The 18,864-nt window shown below is 42.7% G+C and overlaps 2 protein-coding genes and 1 long non-coding RNA gene across 8 annotated transcripts in view; 2 read left to right on the top strand and 1 right to left on the bottom strand.

Moving 5' to 3' along the window:
- The window catches only part of RNFT2 (ring finger protein, transmembrane 2), a 31,080-nt gene extending 25,455 nt beyond the window's left edge, over positions 1-5,625 (bottom strand). For 2 of the 5 annotated variants that reach the window (XM_040577256.1, XM_040577251.1), the window contains exons 1-3: positions 5,506-5,625; positions 4,966-5,154; positions 2,538-3,022 (exon numbers count right to left, since the gene is read on the bottom strand). In XM_040577256.1, the coding sequence (XP_040433190.1) occupies positions 2,538-2,620 (83 nt within the window). In that variant the 5' untranslated portion in view covers positions 2,621-3,022; positions 4,966-5,154; positions 5,506-5,625. Of the gene's footprint in view, positions 1-2,537; positions 3,028-4,965; positions 5,155-5,440; positions 5,459-5,478 lie in introns of those variants that run through there. The other 3 variants (XM_040577252.1, XM_040577254.1, XM_040577253.1) reach the window with 3 other exon arrangements.
- A 15-nt stretch (positions 5,626-5,640) lies between these two features.
- On the top strand, positions 5,641-12,354 carry SPRING1 (SREBF pathway regulator in golgi 1). The gene is made up of 5 exons (XM_040577257.1): positions 5,641-5,950; positions 6,491-6,647; positions 7,922-8,073; positions 8,600-8,713; positions 10,014-12,354. The coding sequence occupies exons 1-5, from the start codon at positions 5,840-5,842 to the stop codon at positions 10,095-10,097; spliced, it is 618 nt and encodes a 205-aa protein (XP_040433191.1). The 5' UTR covers positions 5,641-5,839; the 3' UTR covers positions 10,098-12,354.
- A 3,040-nt stretch (positions 12,355-15,394) lies between these two features.
- Positions 15,395-18,864, top strand: part of LOC121079654 — a 58,198-nt gene continuing 54,728 nt past the window's right edge. For both annotated transcript variants that reach the window (XR_005825128.1, XR_005825127.1), the window contains exons 1-2: positions 15,395-15,600; positions 17,704-17,905. This is a non-coding gene — a long non-coding RNA (uncharacterized LOC121079654). The remainder of the gene's footprint in view (positions 15,601-17,703; positions 17,906-18,864) is intronic.

The following is an 18,864-nucleotide window of genomic DNA, read 5'->3' on the forward strand; positions in this document are numbered from 1 at the left end:
CAAGATACACCAGTTCCTTCATCTGAGGATCAGAGTTCCCAAACACTCCCCTTACTTTTGGAGGAGACATATATAACACATCTAGTATCAAATTCAACATCTTCAATAACGATTTCAATATTTAAAGAAAACATATATAAAAACATGTAAATTTACACAGTGCAACCAAGACAGGACACATTATATACATACAAATTAATCAGGCTACCTTAGGGAAGTGATCTACCTCCAAGATCTTCTATTTAGGGATGATCAATACTTGCCCACTGATGAATAACACAAATGAGAGAGTCAGCTGGGGAAGAGAAGCGTTGCAAGCTGCCTGTGTGTCCCTGTTCCAACAAATATTAATAAGGATGTGTTGACGGATCACAGAAAAATTGTTTTATTTTGATATTCTCAGCAAAATGGGCATGGAGGTAGTCAGTTTACTGGGCACTGGGCAGAATTAGGTCTGGCACTGATTCTTTACTAAGCTTGCTGGATAGATTACAGCCAGATTCCAAAAGAAAGTCTTAAATATCTTCATCCTAATACCAGAAGAAAATATGCTTTCTTCACTTGAATTCAGTCCTGTGGTACTGAAATGAACACATGGAAAGTCTGGACGAAAGGCAACAATGTATGTAACAGGTAGAAACAACCATTAGGGAGTAAATGCCTGGCAGGCAGCAAATATCTCTCTAATTTGCAAACGAATAGTAAAGAATAAATAATGTGCAGCAAGAGGCATAGCCCGCAAATAAGCCATGTTGCAGAGCTCCAGTCTCTCTTGGTTTTAAGCCTTGGAGATGTCTAACTTTAGAAACAGTGGTCACAAGCTGAGACAGCACATGCAGGCACATACAGGGCCCTTAACCCTCCCTCTCCCATGGGCTCAAGAACCTCCCCAGGCATCTTACAGGGCACAGAGCACTGCCTTTCATCTGACTCTGGAGACAGCTTCAAATCTCTCTGGGCCGACCTTCCTACTAAGTAAACTCCTAATAAGGCTTTTTATAGCTACAGCCCATTCCCAGCATCTCTCCACAGGCTCCAGCAAGGAATCAAGTCAACAAGACTTGGCACACCTTTCCTTGGTTCAAAATATTCATCAACAGATTTTGAATTTTACACCTAACATTACAACTCAGGGATGTATACACAAGACAGGGACATAATGTGACAGATCTGTACTTACGTCTGGGAACATAACAAACACATTGGGTGGAACTCAGTGTTACAGACAAACACAAAAGTATTGTTTGCAACAATACTACCAGGATACACGACTATGCTTTCAGCAGGAAGGAATTTATCAAGCACATATTTAAAAACAAATATACACAGATGAAATTCTGAGTCTGCTGAAGTCAACCAAAGTGAAGACCACAGCGTCAGTGGCAAAAGAATTTCGTTCTACAGTTAGAAAACCTTCAGTCATGTTACTGGCATGTATCTACTCTGTTAAAAAAAGTATTTATAAAGACCAGTCGATATTACCCTGTGCATCTTTTGCACTCAGTAACAGATACGTACCCTGAATATTTTTAACTGTTCAAACAGATCCCAAAGTGTCTTACAAGTTTGTAGTCTCAAGAAGCTCTACATTACATATGAGAGGTGCAAAATACATCTGATGTGCTTCTCAAGGCCCAGACTTGCCTGCTGATAAAAACCCATAGACTGCACTGAGGCTTGGGTGGCATCACACAGAACAAGTTGAAGATGCTTTTCTTTTGCCCTCAAATTAAGAATGGCGCTGTGGTAAAAGTGGTCACGACATCAAGCTTCCCCTCTACCTGTAAAACCACTAAGAAATACTAAGTGACTGCTTATGATCCAGATCTTTCACTTACAATCTCAGCTGAGCCAGAGCAATGAAATTTGTTAGTTCCATCTTTGTCTCAGTAATTAGATTAGTTTCTTCTTTAGAAGAAAAAAAATAGAAAGAAAAAAAGTCAAGCACTAACTCTGGGAAAGCACAAGGGAGTATTTAGTACCAGAACAACAAGAGTGGCAAGCCTCCCTTGCTGATGTTATAATTACAGAAATGAATTAGCAGTATTCTGCTTCTAACTATTCACATACGCAAAGCTAGATACAGATTCTAGGATGATGTAACGAATCATCCTAAATCTCTATAAAATACTGTGTAACAGAAGTATATACAGGCTCTGTTCATACCGATTGACCCTTTCAGACTGATAGCGCTCAATATCCCCGCAGGACTGTGCCATGGATTGCTCTTCTAGAGCTCTTAGAGCTCTAAAACATCCTGCCTTTACTAAGCCAGCTGTCCCCATATGTGCCATACTGGATCATCAAACCTGTAACACTGTTGTTGGCAGCAGTCAATAACTGACATGAAGGAGAAAAGTAAATCTGTCCCTAAACCCAAGCAGAAAGCCTTACATGCACAAGATGAGGAAGTCTATGTTTTTCTCACTCCTGAGCTTTTGTCTTCTAAAACTTACCATGAACCACACCATATGCTTAAATCAGAACTTTGCCACCTGGAGAGGAAAACATAGGAAAAAGGAAGGAAAAAGACTTACCTTTCAGGAGGAGCGTTGTCAGTGTTGCTGCTATGCCGTCTCTGCATTTTCCTCAAAACCTTAAAACACAACACGCTCAACATTAACGTTGTAGGTCACCAGTTCTCAGTGTGACTAACAAAGGTCCACAGAGTCAGAGGGCTGTGAAACCCCTTCAGCTAGTGACATGGCTGGAGTAAGTCACTGGCTTCTCTGGAAGAGAAGCTTGCAATTGTTATGTAGTACACTTGTGAAGAAGCAACTTCCAAATGGCAAACAGGAGCGCTCACAAACAGCTCTCCGAGCAGGGCAGGCATGAGTCAGATCCCCTTCTGCAGCATGTTGCAGTCACAAGTAGAGTACACAGGTATGATGGCATGGTCTCCGACAGGAACTTCAGGACATCTGACAGAGTAGCTCTAGATGTGACACATGAATCAACATATGCTCTCTGCAAATGAAATGCATTCCTCCTCTTCTGAAGAAACTTCCAGGGCAATAAAGAGCTAAACTGAAGGAAAAAAAAGAATGTATAAACATTTTTATTGAAAAAAATACAATCAAGGCATGACAATATTTTTCTAAACAGGCATCCCCTTCCTTTTAAACCACAGATTGCCATTAGCAAACTCTGCACAATGGCCACAAATGATGTCCACATGTGCAAAAGACCACGTGTTCTTGTCCCATTCATTCTGGAACTGTCAGCAAAAATAAAGTAAGGTCTGGAACAGGAAATAAAAAAGCTTTGAAGTTGTATTAACTTCAGGACCTTTTACTAGGACAAGGAGAGAAATTCTTTATTTAGTTATTTAAATCTCTGCTTTCAAGTGGCTAATTTTAGGGCACCAACCTCAAACACATTACATTTTTAAAAATCAAGATCATTCAAAAGCAAAAAAGAACAGAAAACCATCAAGGCATAGCACACAGTACCTGACAAACGGTCTTACACAGTGTAAGGGTATCTCACTTATATAAAACCTGAGGCACGGGCAATTTTTGCAAGTGATTTGTGCACATTCCTACAGGCACATCATAGAAGATTTAGAAAGAGATCGTTTAAATACATAAATCTGATCCTACTCAGCTTTAGACTAAAATAGCTACTGAATAAAAATGTAAAAGACTTCAAATACTTCCGGATATCAAAAGCGATAACATTATTTATAGCATTTTATATGGCATGAATCCATGTAATTCGTGTATATATGAGTATATGTATACATAAATAACTGTGCAGCCCTGTATCCATAAATCACACAGCTAAACTGTATTGAACTTTTAAAAGGATGACAAGAAATGTTAATGTTTACAAAAAAGAGAAAGACGCTTGGCTTGCACCATCCGATCTTCCAAGACCCTCATCAAGTGGGCTGAACTGGGACAACACAGGATTTGAGTCGTAGGTGATAGAAAATGTCAAGCTTTTAATATGAGACACCAACTTTAGACATCCCTTTGACAGTTAATATAAATATAGACATGTAAATAAAATACACACAAGCAAATAAAAATTTGGGACAATCACATATGGCAGGAAGAACGTAACTTTTAACACATTTTATGGAGAAGATACAGGTAGCCACCAAGAGTACCAGAACTCTAATTCTCACCAAAGTTTTCGGATACCATAAGTTACCAACACTCTCCTAAATAAGAATTTTGATCTTGTAACTTCAAACTATTTTTTAATCTCTAGATATATGTTTCAATTTAGATTGTGTTTTCAGGGCCAAATTTTGTTTTACAAGTATTTGTAAGTTTCATAAAATAAAAAATATATATGAGACTTCTCTCCCAGTTTTTTTTCTTAGGGCTGCCTTTGTATTGACAACACACAGTTCTCCAGGGAGCTTTTACATTTTCCCTGCGGTGTTATCTAATTCTGACCTGACAGTATCTCTGTTGACTGAGTATATAATTTTATCCCTCTTTTAACCAAAACAATAATTAAGATATGATTAAACGGTCAAGGCTCCATGCCTTCACCCATGCAGGCGAAGCTGTCCTACCTATGAACAACGCTGGCGTCACTGCTTATAAAGAAATCTGCCAGCCTTCCCAGGCTACAAGCTGAGCTGAAGTCGGTGCAGAGATAACTTTGAAACTTGGAAAATCCTTCACTCCCTTCCAAACCATTAGAAGTCTACTAGACTGCAATATGGGGTGAAAACAGCTTTTAAAATGTCACACAACTATGTGGGGAAAGACTTGTTCTTTTGTCATCAGCTATTAAAGGGACTGTGACGTTAATGTTAAGTACTAAAGACATGGGACTTCATAAGATGTAAACTTCTGTATTACATCCAGAAGTCCCACAAATTTAAGGTCAGATACAATTTAAGGGGACATTGTTCCAAAAGGCACTCAGCTTCAGTACCGAATGATTACATTTTCTCCAGATTAGGGGTTTTCATCTTTCACCAGTTGGACACTTTGACAGTACCTGAACAACAGGTTTAACCAGAGGTGTAAGGTGCCACAGTGGGAGACAGGTCAGCTCAAGAGGGTGCGAACACCTTCCACACCGAATCCTTCAGTTACTCCAGACACGGTCCAACTTGCAAACTCATCACAGGGCCTCCCAGCCAGCTGAGCGTAAACCACCTGGATCACAGCGCTCAAACAGGCGCACCTGTAAGAAGCACACACACAGAATCATTTTCACCACAGCACAGAGAGTTTCACCTTTCTGTCTCCTCGGGAAAGGCAGCGAGGAGCAGCACCTCGGTGCTGCAGTCCCTGAAGGCTCGCCACCCAACGCGGCCGCTCTCCTCGGGGATCAGTGCACCGCCATTCCCCGGGCACCTGCTGGGCTGCGATCAGCCTTTGTGACGTGCATGTAAGAAATAAATTAATATACATGGAAAAGCATGTATATAGAGAGATTAAACCAGTACAAACGCTATAGTATATAATACCTACAGATGTATGCCTATAAATACAGCTGTATGCATACACACGTATCCACAGGCCAGGCCTTTACCTCCCAGCTGGGCCGGGGATCGAGGAAGCAGGTACCGGGAGCTGAGGAGGTAGGAACCGGGGGCTGAGCTCCGGGCCCCGCAGGCCGCTGCCCGCTCCCTGCCGAGCGGCCCCGGGGCCGCCCTGGCGCTGCGGCCGCGCCCCCTCAGCGCACGCCCGGCCGCGGCTTCCGCCTCTCCGCCGGCGGAAGCGGCTGGGCCTCACCGGGGGGCTCCGCCATCCCCGCCGCCCTCCCCGCTCCCGTCCTTCCCCCCCTCCTTCCCCGAGCCGCAGGCGGGGATGCGGGGCCCGGCCCGGTGCTGCCGCGGCCCGCGGGCGGCGGGCGGCTGAGCGCCATGGTGCCCTGCGGGGCGCTGCTGTGGCGGCGGCTGCTGCGGAAGCGCTGGGTGCTCGGCGTCGTCTTCGGGCTCTCCCTCGTTTATTTCCTCAGCAGCACCTTCAAGCAGGTCAGTGCTTCCCTCCCCGGCCGCGTCCTGCTGGAGGGGGTGCGGGACAGAGCCCCCCCGGAGCGATCGGAGAGCCCCTGCAGCGCTGCCCTAAAAGTACGGGGGGGATTGCTAAGAGGGGAGCTTTGAAAAGCTCGGGGTTTAACCAAGTGCAGTGGTTAACAACAGCGGTGTTTTGGAACCTGGCCTGGAAGAAAATCTTGCAGGGACTTGATCTGCTGTGCTCTTGTTTTGTAAGCTGTAATTCCCCTAGCAAAGCACTCTGCAAAGAAACGTGTGCATCTACAACTATTTAATACGCTATGTGCCCCTTCGGTAGCTACAGCGACTGAGTCCAGCTGTGAAAGCTGAGCCTGTGGTGAGCTTGCATCCCCTCATTTTATTGGGTTATGTTGTTCTTACGCTGCGTGTAGCAAAAGAAAGCAAGTAGTATGTTGCGTGCTCCATTGACATTTGAGTTTCCTGCGCCGTGGAATTTAAAACTGTTGGGTATTTTTAAGGAACGTGTGCGTTTGGTTGCATTGCTGCCTTTCCTTGCAGGAAGAAAGGACGGTGAGAGATCGCAACCTCCTCCAAGTGCAAGAGCACGAGCAGCCCATCCTGTGGAAGGACCAGTTCAGCTCAGGGAACAGCAGCCATCTGAGCAACCAGTGCAGGAATTCTGTTCAGGGGAAGCTTCTCATCACAGATGAACTGGGTATGCTTAACACCAAGAACTGGTTCTGCGTATTGCGGTGCTGAATGCTCTTGCCTCTCTGCTGATGGGGCTTCCAAGCAACAACTGCTCCTTATTACTGCTTTGTTACTGTAGAACCACAGCTGTTGGCATTGCTATGGTCAGACTGTGTTAGTTTTGCTGTGGCTGCAGACACTGCTGATCTGATTTTGTGCACAGCAGGCTTGGGTCCAGCTGACGCACAGTACCTTGCGAGCATGGCTGTACTGTTTGCAGGACCACCTCAGATTCAGCAAACCCCAGGTGCCTTTACACCGCACCTAAACCTTGAGTCCTGCTGAACTTAGTGTGGTTGCTTGCAGAGCTGTTTGTATCTCCCTGCAGTGTGTTCCTGCTGGCAGGTGTGTTAGGGAGACCTGACTGGCCTTGCATGAACGCAAGTCAGGATTGGTATAATTAGTGCTCAGTCACAGCTAACAAGCTCATCTGACCCTTGGATACCCAAGGATCTCTCTGCTGCAGGTTCTCAAGTTAACTACGTGTTTTCAGTGTGTGGAACCTTTCCTGCCACAAGTGCTTCTTGCAAGTGCTTCTTGTTGCTCAAGCACTGGGCTGTTCTTAACCAGAAATGAAAGGCTGTAGGAAAAATCGTTATATCTTTTGTGACTTATGTAAATATTAAAATTGAGCACTGCCTGAGTTAACACTCACTGATGATTCACCAAGGTCTCTAAGATCAGTGATATCTTCCACAGTCTAACTCTGTGGTAGTACAACTTCTATAAGGAAATACACTCTGGTTATACACTATTAAGGGTTCCTATAAACAGTGAGTATTACAGCTCCTCTGTGTGGATTAATCAGTCTCTTCGTCATAGTGAACTGTAAAGAGTTATCCAGGTAACAGGCTAGTTAAAAGAACATGTCAAAGTCTTTTTCCAGTACAATCACCACGCTTGTCCTTTCCCCTTCCAGTCGTAACAATAAACTATACTAAAAAGAAATAAGAACTAGAATATTAGGCATTTAAAGAATGATGCTATATATGCTATACTAATGTAGATGCATAACAGTTGTGCAGATAACACCAGGCTGCTGTAAAACTCAGCTCTATGTCCACGTGCCATGTCGAAGAATTGCTACTTACGACTTCAGTTAAATTGAGGACGATCACAAACTAAATGATAAAACTGTCAAGTAATCTGTTTCTTCCTATAGCATTTCTATGGAATGCATAAAGGAATATAAAAATGTATGAAGTCTTCACAGTTCTTACTGTTGTTTTTGTTTTTCAGGCTACATCTGTGAGAGGAAGGACTTACTGGTCAATGGCTGTTGTAACGTCAACGTGCCCAGCACAAAGCTGTACAGCTGTGATAGCTGCCTTCCCAACGGCTGCTGTAGTGTGTATGAGTACTGTGTTTCCTGTTGCCTGCAGCCCAACAAGGTGCACAGACTTTCTTTGGCTTTTCAGGTGTTCTCAGTTGGTCGGGTTCCTTTGTGGCTAAAAACGCTTGTTTGTCAGGAGCTCTTTCCTTAGAGGAGACAATTCCTTGTCTTGGAAGGATGAGAAAAGCCTGCAAGGAACATGTGGCAAGCTATAAATAAAAGCTTTTTTAAAAAAAATCCATTCTTCCCACTTTTGCGAGGAGGAAGTACTGGGAACTCTGCAGAGTATTTCAGCTTCAGTGGAATTACAATCGCTGAAGGGAAGCGATTGTAGAAAAGCTGTTCCAGACAGTATCAGTTGTGTGGTTAGTACTTTGTGTATTCTGTTAGCCAAGCACAGTGTAAGGCTCCTCTAGATTCTCTTACTACTGGAGTTTCATGATGTTGACCTTTCAGTGCTTCTTAAAACATCCAAGGGGAGTTACTTGCTATTCCTCTGAAATTTGAGCTGTGTAGATTAAGGTGGGTTTTGATTACTCTTTGTTGAATTAAAGTCTTATTTTGTTGTTTTTCTGCTATTTTAGCAACATCTTCTGGAGCGTTTCTTGAACCGGGCAGCTATTGCTTTCCAAAACCTCTTCATGGCAGTTGAAGATCGTTTTGAGTTGTGTCTGGCGAAATGTAGGACTTCATCACAGGTAAGCCACTAGTACATGTCCAGGGCTCGAAAAAGGAAAAGTGCGCTTGGTTCTAAGCATAGTTGGTCTGTTCTGCTTGCATGCGTATGGGCACTTTCTCAAACTCTGAAGCTATAGCTGAGAGCTCATCTGAGGGCAATTTTCTGATTTGTAAGGTGAAATAGTAACAACAGTAAGTGAAGACCAGAGCATACATTTACAGCAGGATGAGTCGGTTAGCGTGTCTTTAGAAAGGAGTTGCTAAACTGAGAAGACCCGCTAAGTTTAATGACTGGTGAAGATCTCATAAGGATGAGACCAATGTGACTTGTTTCTAGTAGCTTCAGAGATGCTATTTACCTGCTGTTTTGTTTTTAGCTTTACCATCTGCAGCTATCTGCATAGCCACTCAAACAAAAGGTGTGTTGTAATATTTTTTTGCTTTTTAAGAAGAGGTGAACTTCTGTTACCCATTACAGACGCGGTGATTTTTACCAGAAGTTTTGGTCTAAGTGAGCATTGGACCTCTTAGAAAATGCAGACGGAGACGTCACGCAGCTTGATTACTTAATATATCTAAAGGGATGAGTTGCAAATAAAGGCTGTAGTTCCAAATGTCTCCAAAGCTATTTTTACCCACAGTATCTGATCTCTAGTTTTATTTACCAAAATCGAGCACTTTTTCAGGATCGAGCACAAATTTTCAGGAGCAATTTCATGCCTTGCTTGTTTAGGACACTTTATGGTATCACAGAACGGCTGAGGCTGGAAGGGACCTTCTGGAGGTCATCTGGTGCAACACCCTGCTCAAGCAGGGCCACCTATAGCCAGTTACCCAGGACCATGACTGGATGGCTTCTGAATACCTACAAGGAGGCAAACTCCGTAGCCTCTCTGGGCAACCTGTTCCATTGCTCAGTCGTCTGTACAGTAAAGAAGTGTTTACTGATGTTCAGAGGGAACCTCTTGTGTTTCAGTTTCTACCCGTTGCCTCTTGTCCTGCCACTGGCCACAACTGAAAAGAACCTAGCTCTGCCCTATTCAATTTCCTAAGCATAGATAACTTTTTGGTATGCCGAATATGATCTCACTTAACTTGGGTAGTCTTCAGGAAATGAATTTCTGGTTATGGTTCAACATGAAAATGCAGTAACTTAGCAGCTGTGTTCATATATGTTGGGACTGCAGTGTTGTTTGACTCCAGAAGAGTTTGGGAGCTTTTTTGCATACACACGAACGCTCTGGGTTTTGACCCTCAGCGAAGGGTTGTGTTGTTTCAATACGTGTGTATTGTTAAGGTTTCTCCTCCTCTTCCCAACAGAGTGTGCAGCATGAAAACACCTATAGAGATCCAATTGCAAAATACTGCTATGGCGAATATCCCCCAGAGCTGCTGCCTGTTTGAAAGCTGCGTGATCTAAACAACAAGGGGAAGGAACTGGAGACTGGGATCCAAAAGCAAGACAACAGCTGTTGCTTTACAAGAGCCTCGGTGTAAATAGTTTATGATGTTTCTGGCGGCAAACCCAGGAGGTGTACAGTGTAAGCAAGGGACTTAAGTTCTGTGGACTTGAATCTTGCTTTTTTCAGTTGATGTTATGCACCTGCTTTAGAGCACTGGAAGGGCATTCTTTGAGTAATTCTTACAACAGCTAGTGTTTTAGGATGCATGGAGTGGATCTATGAAATATCATAAGAAAAAAATCTAATGTAGCTTCGCAGCTGTACCTGTAGGTTGAGTTGTCTCTGCAGTCCAGAGACTTTCCAGAATGACAGTAATAATGAGAGGATTCTTGCTTTTAGAGGGTAAAGCATGCCTGTTGTGCTTCTTTCTCTGGAGTACTTTTCTGATATGCATGGTGTATGCTACATAGGTAATTATGAATTATTTATTCAATTTATACGGATTACTAGCTGAAAGTATTGATGCTTTGCATAGCTAGTTGTTGATGCCTTTCAGTCCTTGTTTCTTTCTATCAGGTAGAAAGGATATTTTACATCCTGACTAAAATGGGTTGGTGTTTTTCCTCCTTAGTCAAAAGGATTTTTATTGGGATTCATTGCTATAGAGCTTATGTTCCTCTTAGTGAATTTAAAGCATTCAGAACTCCAATGGAGTTGTTACTCTGTCAAAGTCCCATAGCATGAGAGAAGAGCAGGGATCTGCCCAGGATGGGACGTTTGTCTGTAAGTGCTTTCCTTAGTACTCTGCAAAGGTTTCCTCGAAGAGGAGTCTTAGCCTTGTAAACAGCTCTCTGCTAGTCCACTTTCTCACAGGAAGCACTGAAAATTTAGTTGCTTGAACTTGTTCAGGCCTTGGTAATTCAATTATACTTCACTCCTGGTTGTGCAGGAGGCAAAAGGGTGGAGTTGTTCTAGGATCCCAGTTTAATGATGCCCTTGTACACAAAGTAATTATGGTAGAATGTCAGAACGTGGCGCAAGCCCTCTGAGGACAACTGTGTTGCATGAGTTCAGTTAAACCATCAGGGTATTTTGACTTGCTGTTTGACATACTTGCTATTCTGAAATTTCAGCCTGATCAGAATGGCAGTAGAGCAGGGTTGGTTCTCCCAGTTTCCTATAACTCTAAAATCTCAGTTTGTTTCCCTCCTAAGTAAGGCTGCTCAATACAGGTAGAAAACCTGTAAGATGTTGACTAAATTTGTGCTCTCTCCGCATGTTGCTATGTGAAGCCCAAATGCTAGACAAAACTGGGCTGTTCTTTTCTATGCAGAGCCTCATTTCCCTTGTTTTTGCCCTAGCCATCTCCGTCCAGCTAGGGCACTTCTGATTTTGACTTTATGTATGCTTGTTTAAACTGATACTTCCTGTTCCCTGACTGAAATAAAACAATCTACAGAGGCTTTATTAAGAAAAAACAAGCACAGTGGCAAAAGATATCCGTACAATGCTGTTGCAGGATATTCTCATGTGCGTCTAGTTAAAATTAGATGTGATATAAACAAGTGTTATCAGCCATCTGATAAAATACACTTGCATTGGTTTTTATTGTTCTTTCCCAAAAGTCATCAAGTGAGATAATGATTCCCATCAGCAGATTCTCTTGAAAATCCTGTTTCTGCAAAAGCTTTAGTGTTAGCAGTTTATCCAGCTGGAAATCTGTCTCCCGTTTGCTGCCATCCTATGGCAACTTGCTGCAGCAGACATGGTGCAGTGTGAAGGCCCGGTGTGCAATACTGTCTTGAGAAGGTAGCAGAGGTTACTCACTTCTCTTTTCAGTGTTAAACAGAATCTTTGCCCCTGTTCCAGCATTTTATAACTGACTTTCTCAGGAAGGACCATCAGGTTGGTACTATCTTTCCTACTGAGAAGTACGCCAGCACTTCATGTTGTTGCACTAAGATCAAGATACTGATGGCTTCTTCTTTCATTCTTTTCCAATTTATTAATTCTTTAGCTGGTGATACCACTGCTTGAAGCAGTAATTGTGAGAAATCATAAGAACCAACCTAATTCAGGGAATGTTAGTAGGCATTCCTGGCCCCTTTCCCTTTCAGAGAAACAGGATGTGATCAGAAATGCATTGTGACCATTGTCCATTCACTGGGACAGAAACTGCATTTTCCCTCCCTGGTTGTCAAGCTGTTCAAATTGTCTATGCTATATGGTAAATCATTAAAAATGTATGTGTTCCAAAATAGTGTCTGTACTCGTGTCTTTTCTGGAACTACAATGCACCTGTAGTAAAATGGAGACTTGAAGAATGCAGTGGAGTAGAGAGGGACACTGAACTTGAATAAGTGGAATAAAGGCAAGGAGGTAGAGGCAAATGGGAAACTTCTCACTTCAATTTCAGGAAAGAGCATGCTTCTCTCCATGGTGCACAGAAAAAAACTGGGCTTTTACAAAACTGGACCAAGCAGGGAATGGAATGCAAAGGATTGCTTCTTGCCTTGAAGATATGGTGAAAAATGTCAAATCTGTACTTGCTAGTAATACTTCTCTGTGGTTTTAAGTGATGTCCATCCTTCTTGCAAAAAAAAGGCTGGTGATTCTGTGGTTGTCAGTGACTGGCATCTCCTTTCTATTTGTCAGCTAGGAGATCCAGGTTGTTGACTTATCTTTGGCAGCAGATTTAATGAGAGCACTTGATGGAGTGACTAGCTCTACTTATCTGCACTAGGGTCGATGCTGGGGATAATTCGATGGGTTCTGTACTCCATTTCTGTAGTTTACAAGAATAATAATGCTAGTGAAAAATAGTAGCAGCTCACATCTGATAAGGAGCTGGTATAGTATTTGGCTATACCAATCTGGAAACAGTAAGCTATGGCAGAGGGGCAAAGCAGTGTCTGCTTTGGCTGTTTTAGCTAAACTTGAATGTGAGCCATTGGCCTTGAAAAAACCTGCTGTACTGCTCCACAAGGGTGGTATACGGAGAATTGGATTAAAAAATCCTATTGTGGTGAACTGCAGTTTTGAAAAGGTGAAAGAAAACTTCTGGCTTGAGGCCAATGCTAAACAGTTGAATTGGGATCATGGTTTCTGTATTCTCAATCTCAGTCATTTGTAGTTGCAATTCATCACTTTATCTCCTGCAAGTGTTCGGGCTCTAATCACTTGGAGGAGTTTATAACGAACTATGTGAGGATTAATGAATTGTCAGTCTCCTGAACATAAAGCACTACGCACAGCAAATCCTGAACAAGAGTCTTAGTTCTGATGCGCTTTCAAAAAGCAAACGTTTTTCTGACTGCCCTTGTCATTTAGCTGGACAAGCTTGAGCTTTAGGATTTGTTTTGTCTTGTGCTTGTCACTTAAACTGCAAGCACACTAGTTCCTTTAACCTAGCACCATAATGTGATATTTGTTCTTCAGTTATTCTAGTCAAGGAGAGGTGGGGGAGGAGATGAAAAGGAATTCTCTAACTCAGCAAGTTCCACAGAAACGGAGTTCAGCAAATTATTGGTGCTTTAATAAGAGTCCTCTGCATTCCTCTACAACCTGAGGCAAACAACTGCACATAGAAGAGAGGAAAAGTGCCAGCTTTAAAACCTGCAGGGAGCAATGGGAAAGTACTTAGTTCTTAATTTTTGATCCACATCTGATTAAAAAGGCAGTTCTATCTAATATTCTCAGTTCAAGAAGTCTGACTTGTAGCAACATGCATGCTGTCTACATGATGATTTACATTTTTGAAGCAGTCAGGTGACAATAGACTGTTTTCTTAGAAATCATTGTCCTTAGTAGTTTAGAAATACAGATCTTAGTTGAGAATTCTCAGGGTGCCTTCAAACTGAAGCACGTTTATTGCTGTGATCTGCTGTTTTACCATCAGTAAAACAACACAAAGTTGCAGAGTAGAGAATATAATGAAATTAATTCTGTCTGAAAAGGTTGTATTGTAGAAACTTCTAGTGTGTATTTCAGTTAAAATGATTACAAATTACAGTTGCAAAAGGGTTTGGAGGCAGGTGTTAGTTCACCTGTGGTTTTGCATGGGTGCGATTACAATTAAGCAGTTTGTTAGTAGTGGTTGAATTTAGGACTAGCACCTGATTTCTTGTCAGCTTAATTAATACTCCAATAAAATCCAGCTCCAATTTATCCAGTATATTTTCTATCTTTCTGCATGCACCTACAGAGTAAGACTAGTGGGAATCAAGGTGAATGCAAATCAGGTGCCAGCTGGATGCATTCTGTTCCTGTTCCACACAAGATCTGTTCAGATTTTAAATTTCTTGGAGCAAGAAGATAGCTCTTGTAGATTCTACTACTTCTGGCCACGGCTTCACATGAAACATTTAACGTACCTATTGAAACGAGTAGTACTGTCTTCCATATATGTATGAATTATCACCATTTGGAGAAGTGGGTTACAGTGGGGTAAAAGTCCCAGGTGTCTAGCCTGTGTAGCGTCCTAAGCTGTTGATGCTGTGATATGCATAAAAATGCATCCATTAGCTGTGTAAGGTGACACTGGTTATGCTGCATCCACATCTTCACAGTGAAAAATGCAAATGACTTGCAAATTACAGTTATAGAGCTGCTCAGTAATAACTTTCAAAGTTGTGCTGAGGAAATAAACGTGTTCGTACATGGTCCTAATTTATCTAAATCCCTAATGCCTGAAAGAGGCACATTAAATTTAAAAAAAAAAAAAAAAGGCAATTCTCTGTGGTAGTTATGAGTAAGCAAAGGTAACACACCTCTTTTGATTTCTTTATTTCTGGTTTGTATGCTTAAGTGCTTCTGTCAGCCTCCCAGCTTGGCTTTTGGGCGCTCGTCTCAACCAGTGTAACGGCGAGGACCAGCCAGCAGAGGTTACCACAGCATTTGGATAAAAGCTGGCGTCAGGCTGGCAGATGGCCCTCAGAGCTGCATTTCACTCAGTGTGTGGCAGGAAAGCTTAGAACAAAAGTCACTACAATGCTCCAAGAAAACGTGTGGTGTGACCTGTCTGGAAGCACTCCTGCACCTCGGGCCGTGGGCTGCCAAACCCAGAGAATGGACTCAATTGGGAGGGCTGCCTGGGTTTTTGACCTGTTGGGCACTCGTGTTTTTGCTGTGTGCTTTGCAGGAAAATAGCTATGGTAATGGGGGCAACCTGAGTGGTTCCCACTGTGCTAAATAATAATTAAAAAACATCTGACCGTCAGAGCAGAGGCAGCTGGAGGCAGGCACCGGGCCATGGCCCTGTCACGGAGGCACCACACAGGCCTGCCCCTCCCTGCTTCCCGCCTTTTTCCCCTCACTCTTGGGCAGGACGAGGCGAACCAGGCCTCGGGATGGAGGCTGTCAGGCAGGACTAGACCCTCCGACCGGCTTTCTGCCGCTCGTGGAGCTCTGTAACCGGCTCCAGACCACCGAGCGTCCTCTCCCCCTCTGCGCGATGGTGCGGCCTGCTGGTTCCTCCATGGCAGCTCTGACTGGAAAAAAAACAGGTAAGGCAGGGTGCTCTTTCAGCAGTGTCTCGGCAGCTTGAGGTCTCACAGAGACACACATCAGCAGCGCTCTAACCTGTGTCAACACTGAGGTGCTGCTTTATTTCAAAAGTATTTTTGTTTACGCTCACTTGGAAGTAACCCCAGAGTGACTGACTACAGCTGAACCAGCCTGCTGTGGTATTTTGGTTAAAACGAGCCCATAAGCCTGTATTTTGAAGTGGAATTAAGTGTTGACCTCCCTGCTCTCCCATTGCATCTCTGGTACACCAGGAGCAGGCCGCATGCTGCAGGGTGTGAGGCAGGCAGCTCGGCGCTGCAGGAAACCGAGCGCCTCAGCCCCTCACGGCTCTGTTTTCCTCCTCCCTTTTCCCAGCCGCTCACCACAGAGAGCTCTGTTTCTGCTTTTTAACCTTCCGCCACCTTAAACCTGCTTTCATTTTTCTTCTCTCAGCTCGCTGGCTGTTCTGCTTTCTCATGATTTTTTTTTTTTCCCCTCAAGGCCCTTGTATCTTTTCTCCCTTTCCCTGTGTTGCCTTGGATCTGTCTCAGCTGCAGTTATTGAAGGTTGCAATGGAATAGCAGAGATCCTCACTCCTAGAGGAAATGTTGCTTTTCTAAGTAAGAAAAGGTATTGTAGTACTCCCTCTTGCTTTTGAGGCAAAAGGGTATCTATTCTTTTGCTCCATTTTCAATTTCTCTTCAGCCCACTTTAATCTGGTGCTAGCTGTAGCTTTCAACTCTGGGTCCACCTTTGCTTTGAGTATTTATGTAAAACTCATAGTATCACAGTTGCAATGCATGTTAGAAAGCATACGAACACCTAACCACAGTTTCGGGTGATAAAACTGGTGCTCTCCCTGGCACCCATGCTGTCAGCGGGTCTAGGAAGCAGAGCATGAACTTTGCTGCGTTCGTCCCTAGGAGCTCAGGTCTTGGAGCTGGTTCCCACTCGGCAAACGCATCTCTAATATATGGGGTTTTGCTTTAGTAAGCATATGGTTACTTTTCTTAGAATCACTCTATTTGAAAGTTACTGAAAACTGGTGGAAAGCATTCTGGTGAAAACCTTCACTGAAGAAATCATTTGGCCTAATTATGATATCCTAGGTTGCTGCCAACAGCATGTGAGGCTTGTTTACAGGATAAATATGGCTTATGAAAAAGGAAAGTGTACACGCTATCTGGTCTCAATCTTTCATCACGAAAGGCTTATATTTAGCATTTGTTGTAATGCCAAAATGTCACCAGCATTGGTAATACATTCGTTTTAGTAGTTACTTAATTTTTTTCTGTTATCTCAAAATGAACCCTGATGAATTGAACTCATGGACCTTCATCTCACCGCATGAAAGTCCAGCTCTGTGCTGAAACGTAATTCCACAAAAATTTATAAACAATGATCTCCTCCTTTGCTTAGTGACACTTACGAAGACTAATTCTCAGGGCTCAACACGCTTTTTTTCCTGTCTTGCTAGTCTGTAAATTGAAGCTGGGCTCTGTCTGGATCATGCATATTCCTACTGATGAAAGATTTGCAGTTGGAAGTGAGATGATTTAGTGATGATATGTGATCACAAACAGCGGTGTTAAATGCTACAAGTTCTAACCCCAAGTGTTCAGCAGTTGCAAGTGAGGACTGCTTCTCCCACCATAATCAATTTAAAAATAAGGGAGAAATTGTATTTGTTTATTGTCTGAAGATGGAGTACTGAAGTTGCAGAGCTCTAAGTTCCTCTCTACTACTGTAGAGGTCTCATTTTCCCTTCTTGTGTAAAAAATTAGGTTTCTGTGGCCACCTCACTTCAGCAGCTGCTAGCGGAAAAGAAGCAACAAATGAAAACCATGAAAAAAAATGTGAGAGTTAGCACCAATGACAGCCCTGTTATTTCTGCAGTATGAGTGAAATAGAAATCAAACCTATAAGGACTTTTTTCTGTACAGCAAATGGAAATTCCTTTAGTATTTTTTGTTTGTTTTTTTCTTTTTTTTGTGAAATAGAAATCAAACCTATAAGGGCTTAATTTTTTTTTTCTGTACATCAAATGGAAAATCCTTTAGTGGTGGTTTTCTTTCTTTCTTTGTTTTTTTGGTCGTATACAGGTTATACTCAGTTACAGAAAATCTGTTAAGAAGCTATAATTTTTATAAAGTCAAATTTTCTGATCCTGAGTCCTACAACTCAGAGAATGATGGTGGCAGGTGGAATTCCGTTGAAATTTAGTAAGTGCGGTAAGTTGGGTAAAGTCCGAGAGCTTTGGACCTCATCAGGATTCTCCTTGACTTCCTGCCAGCTGGCTTGCAGGTAGGTTCCATATGAAGAGAAGATATATTCTGTCCTCGAAACAGGGCTTCCAGTGAAAATGCTGCAAGGAACCAGGCTATTTAAACAAATTAAGCTATCTATTTGTGAGCATCAGTGAAACAGTTTGTGATGTTACACTATATGCACATGTCACGGTCCTGCCACATCAAGGTTAGAGTGGGAAGGTGACTAGCTGGCAGTCACTTAATCAAACAGAAATCTTGATTTTTCAGGTAACCCAGGCAGGGTGAGGCTTGCACGCTCCGTTGCTTTTAACAACCAGATAATGAATATGCTTTCCAGAATTCGTGTTTCTCATAGTGGAAGCAGCAGCTGCATGTGATCTGTGTCGCTGTCAAAGGCAAGTGAGACGTAGTTAATTCTGGTCCACGCAACAAAGATGTATTGATCAGGGCTCTCCTTGCAGTGGTTGAATATCTGCAATAGCAATGGCTAGGACAATGCAACAAGCCGGGATGGCAAAACCAAATATATATTGTCTTGATACTGAAGGTGAGAGGGCTTACCACCTCGCTTCAGTGCTGAGCATCAGCAGCTCTTGAGCAGTTCTGTGCCAGTCTTCAGAGGGTCTGTAAGATGCTAAAATCAAGTGAAAAGGACACGTTTTACATGTCATTATAAGTACGCTTCATTTGTAGCTAAAGGGTTATTCTCGTGGATTCTGTACAAACAGCTTGCAGTGGATCGGTTCCATGTGATTGTAAAAAACAAAAAAACAACAGTTAATGGCATCTGGATGAAGTTAACTGAGCTGCTTACAGAGGTACTGAATGTTGCAAGAATTATATGGGGTGGATGTATACATTATGTTTCCTCTGCTCCTTCTGTGCTAGTAGTACTTGGATGCGGATGTTTATGTGCTACATATTTAGTAGTTTTTATATTGCAGTGTATTTTTTAATGCAAAGCTAAAAATCCTTATATGCTGGTTTTGTAAT

Source organism: Cygnus olor, chromosome 17, assembly GCF_009769625.2.
Source record: "Cygnus olor isolate bCygOlo1 chromosome 17, bCygOlo1.pri.v2, whole genome shotgun sequence".
Classification (NCBI taxonomy): Eukaryota; Metazoa; Chordata; class Aves; order Anseriformes; family Anatidae; genus Cygnus; species Cygnus olor.

Excerpts from the sequence above, each read along its gene's own strand:
- SPRING1 (XM_040577257.1), top strand. The coding sequence starts at position 5,840 with ATGGTGCCCTGCGGGGCGCTGCTGTGGCGGCGGCTGCTGCGGAAGCGC. Across the intron at positions 5,951-6,490 it reads TCAGCAGCACCTTCAAGCAG|GAAGAAAGGACGGTGAGAGA; the intron begins GTCAGTGCTTCC and ends CTTTCCTTGCAG. Across the intron at positions 8,074-8,599 it reads GTTGCCTGCAGCCCAACAAG|CAACATCTTCTGGAGCGTTT; the intron begins GTGCACAGACTT and ends CTGCTATTTTAG.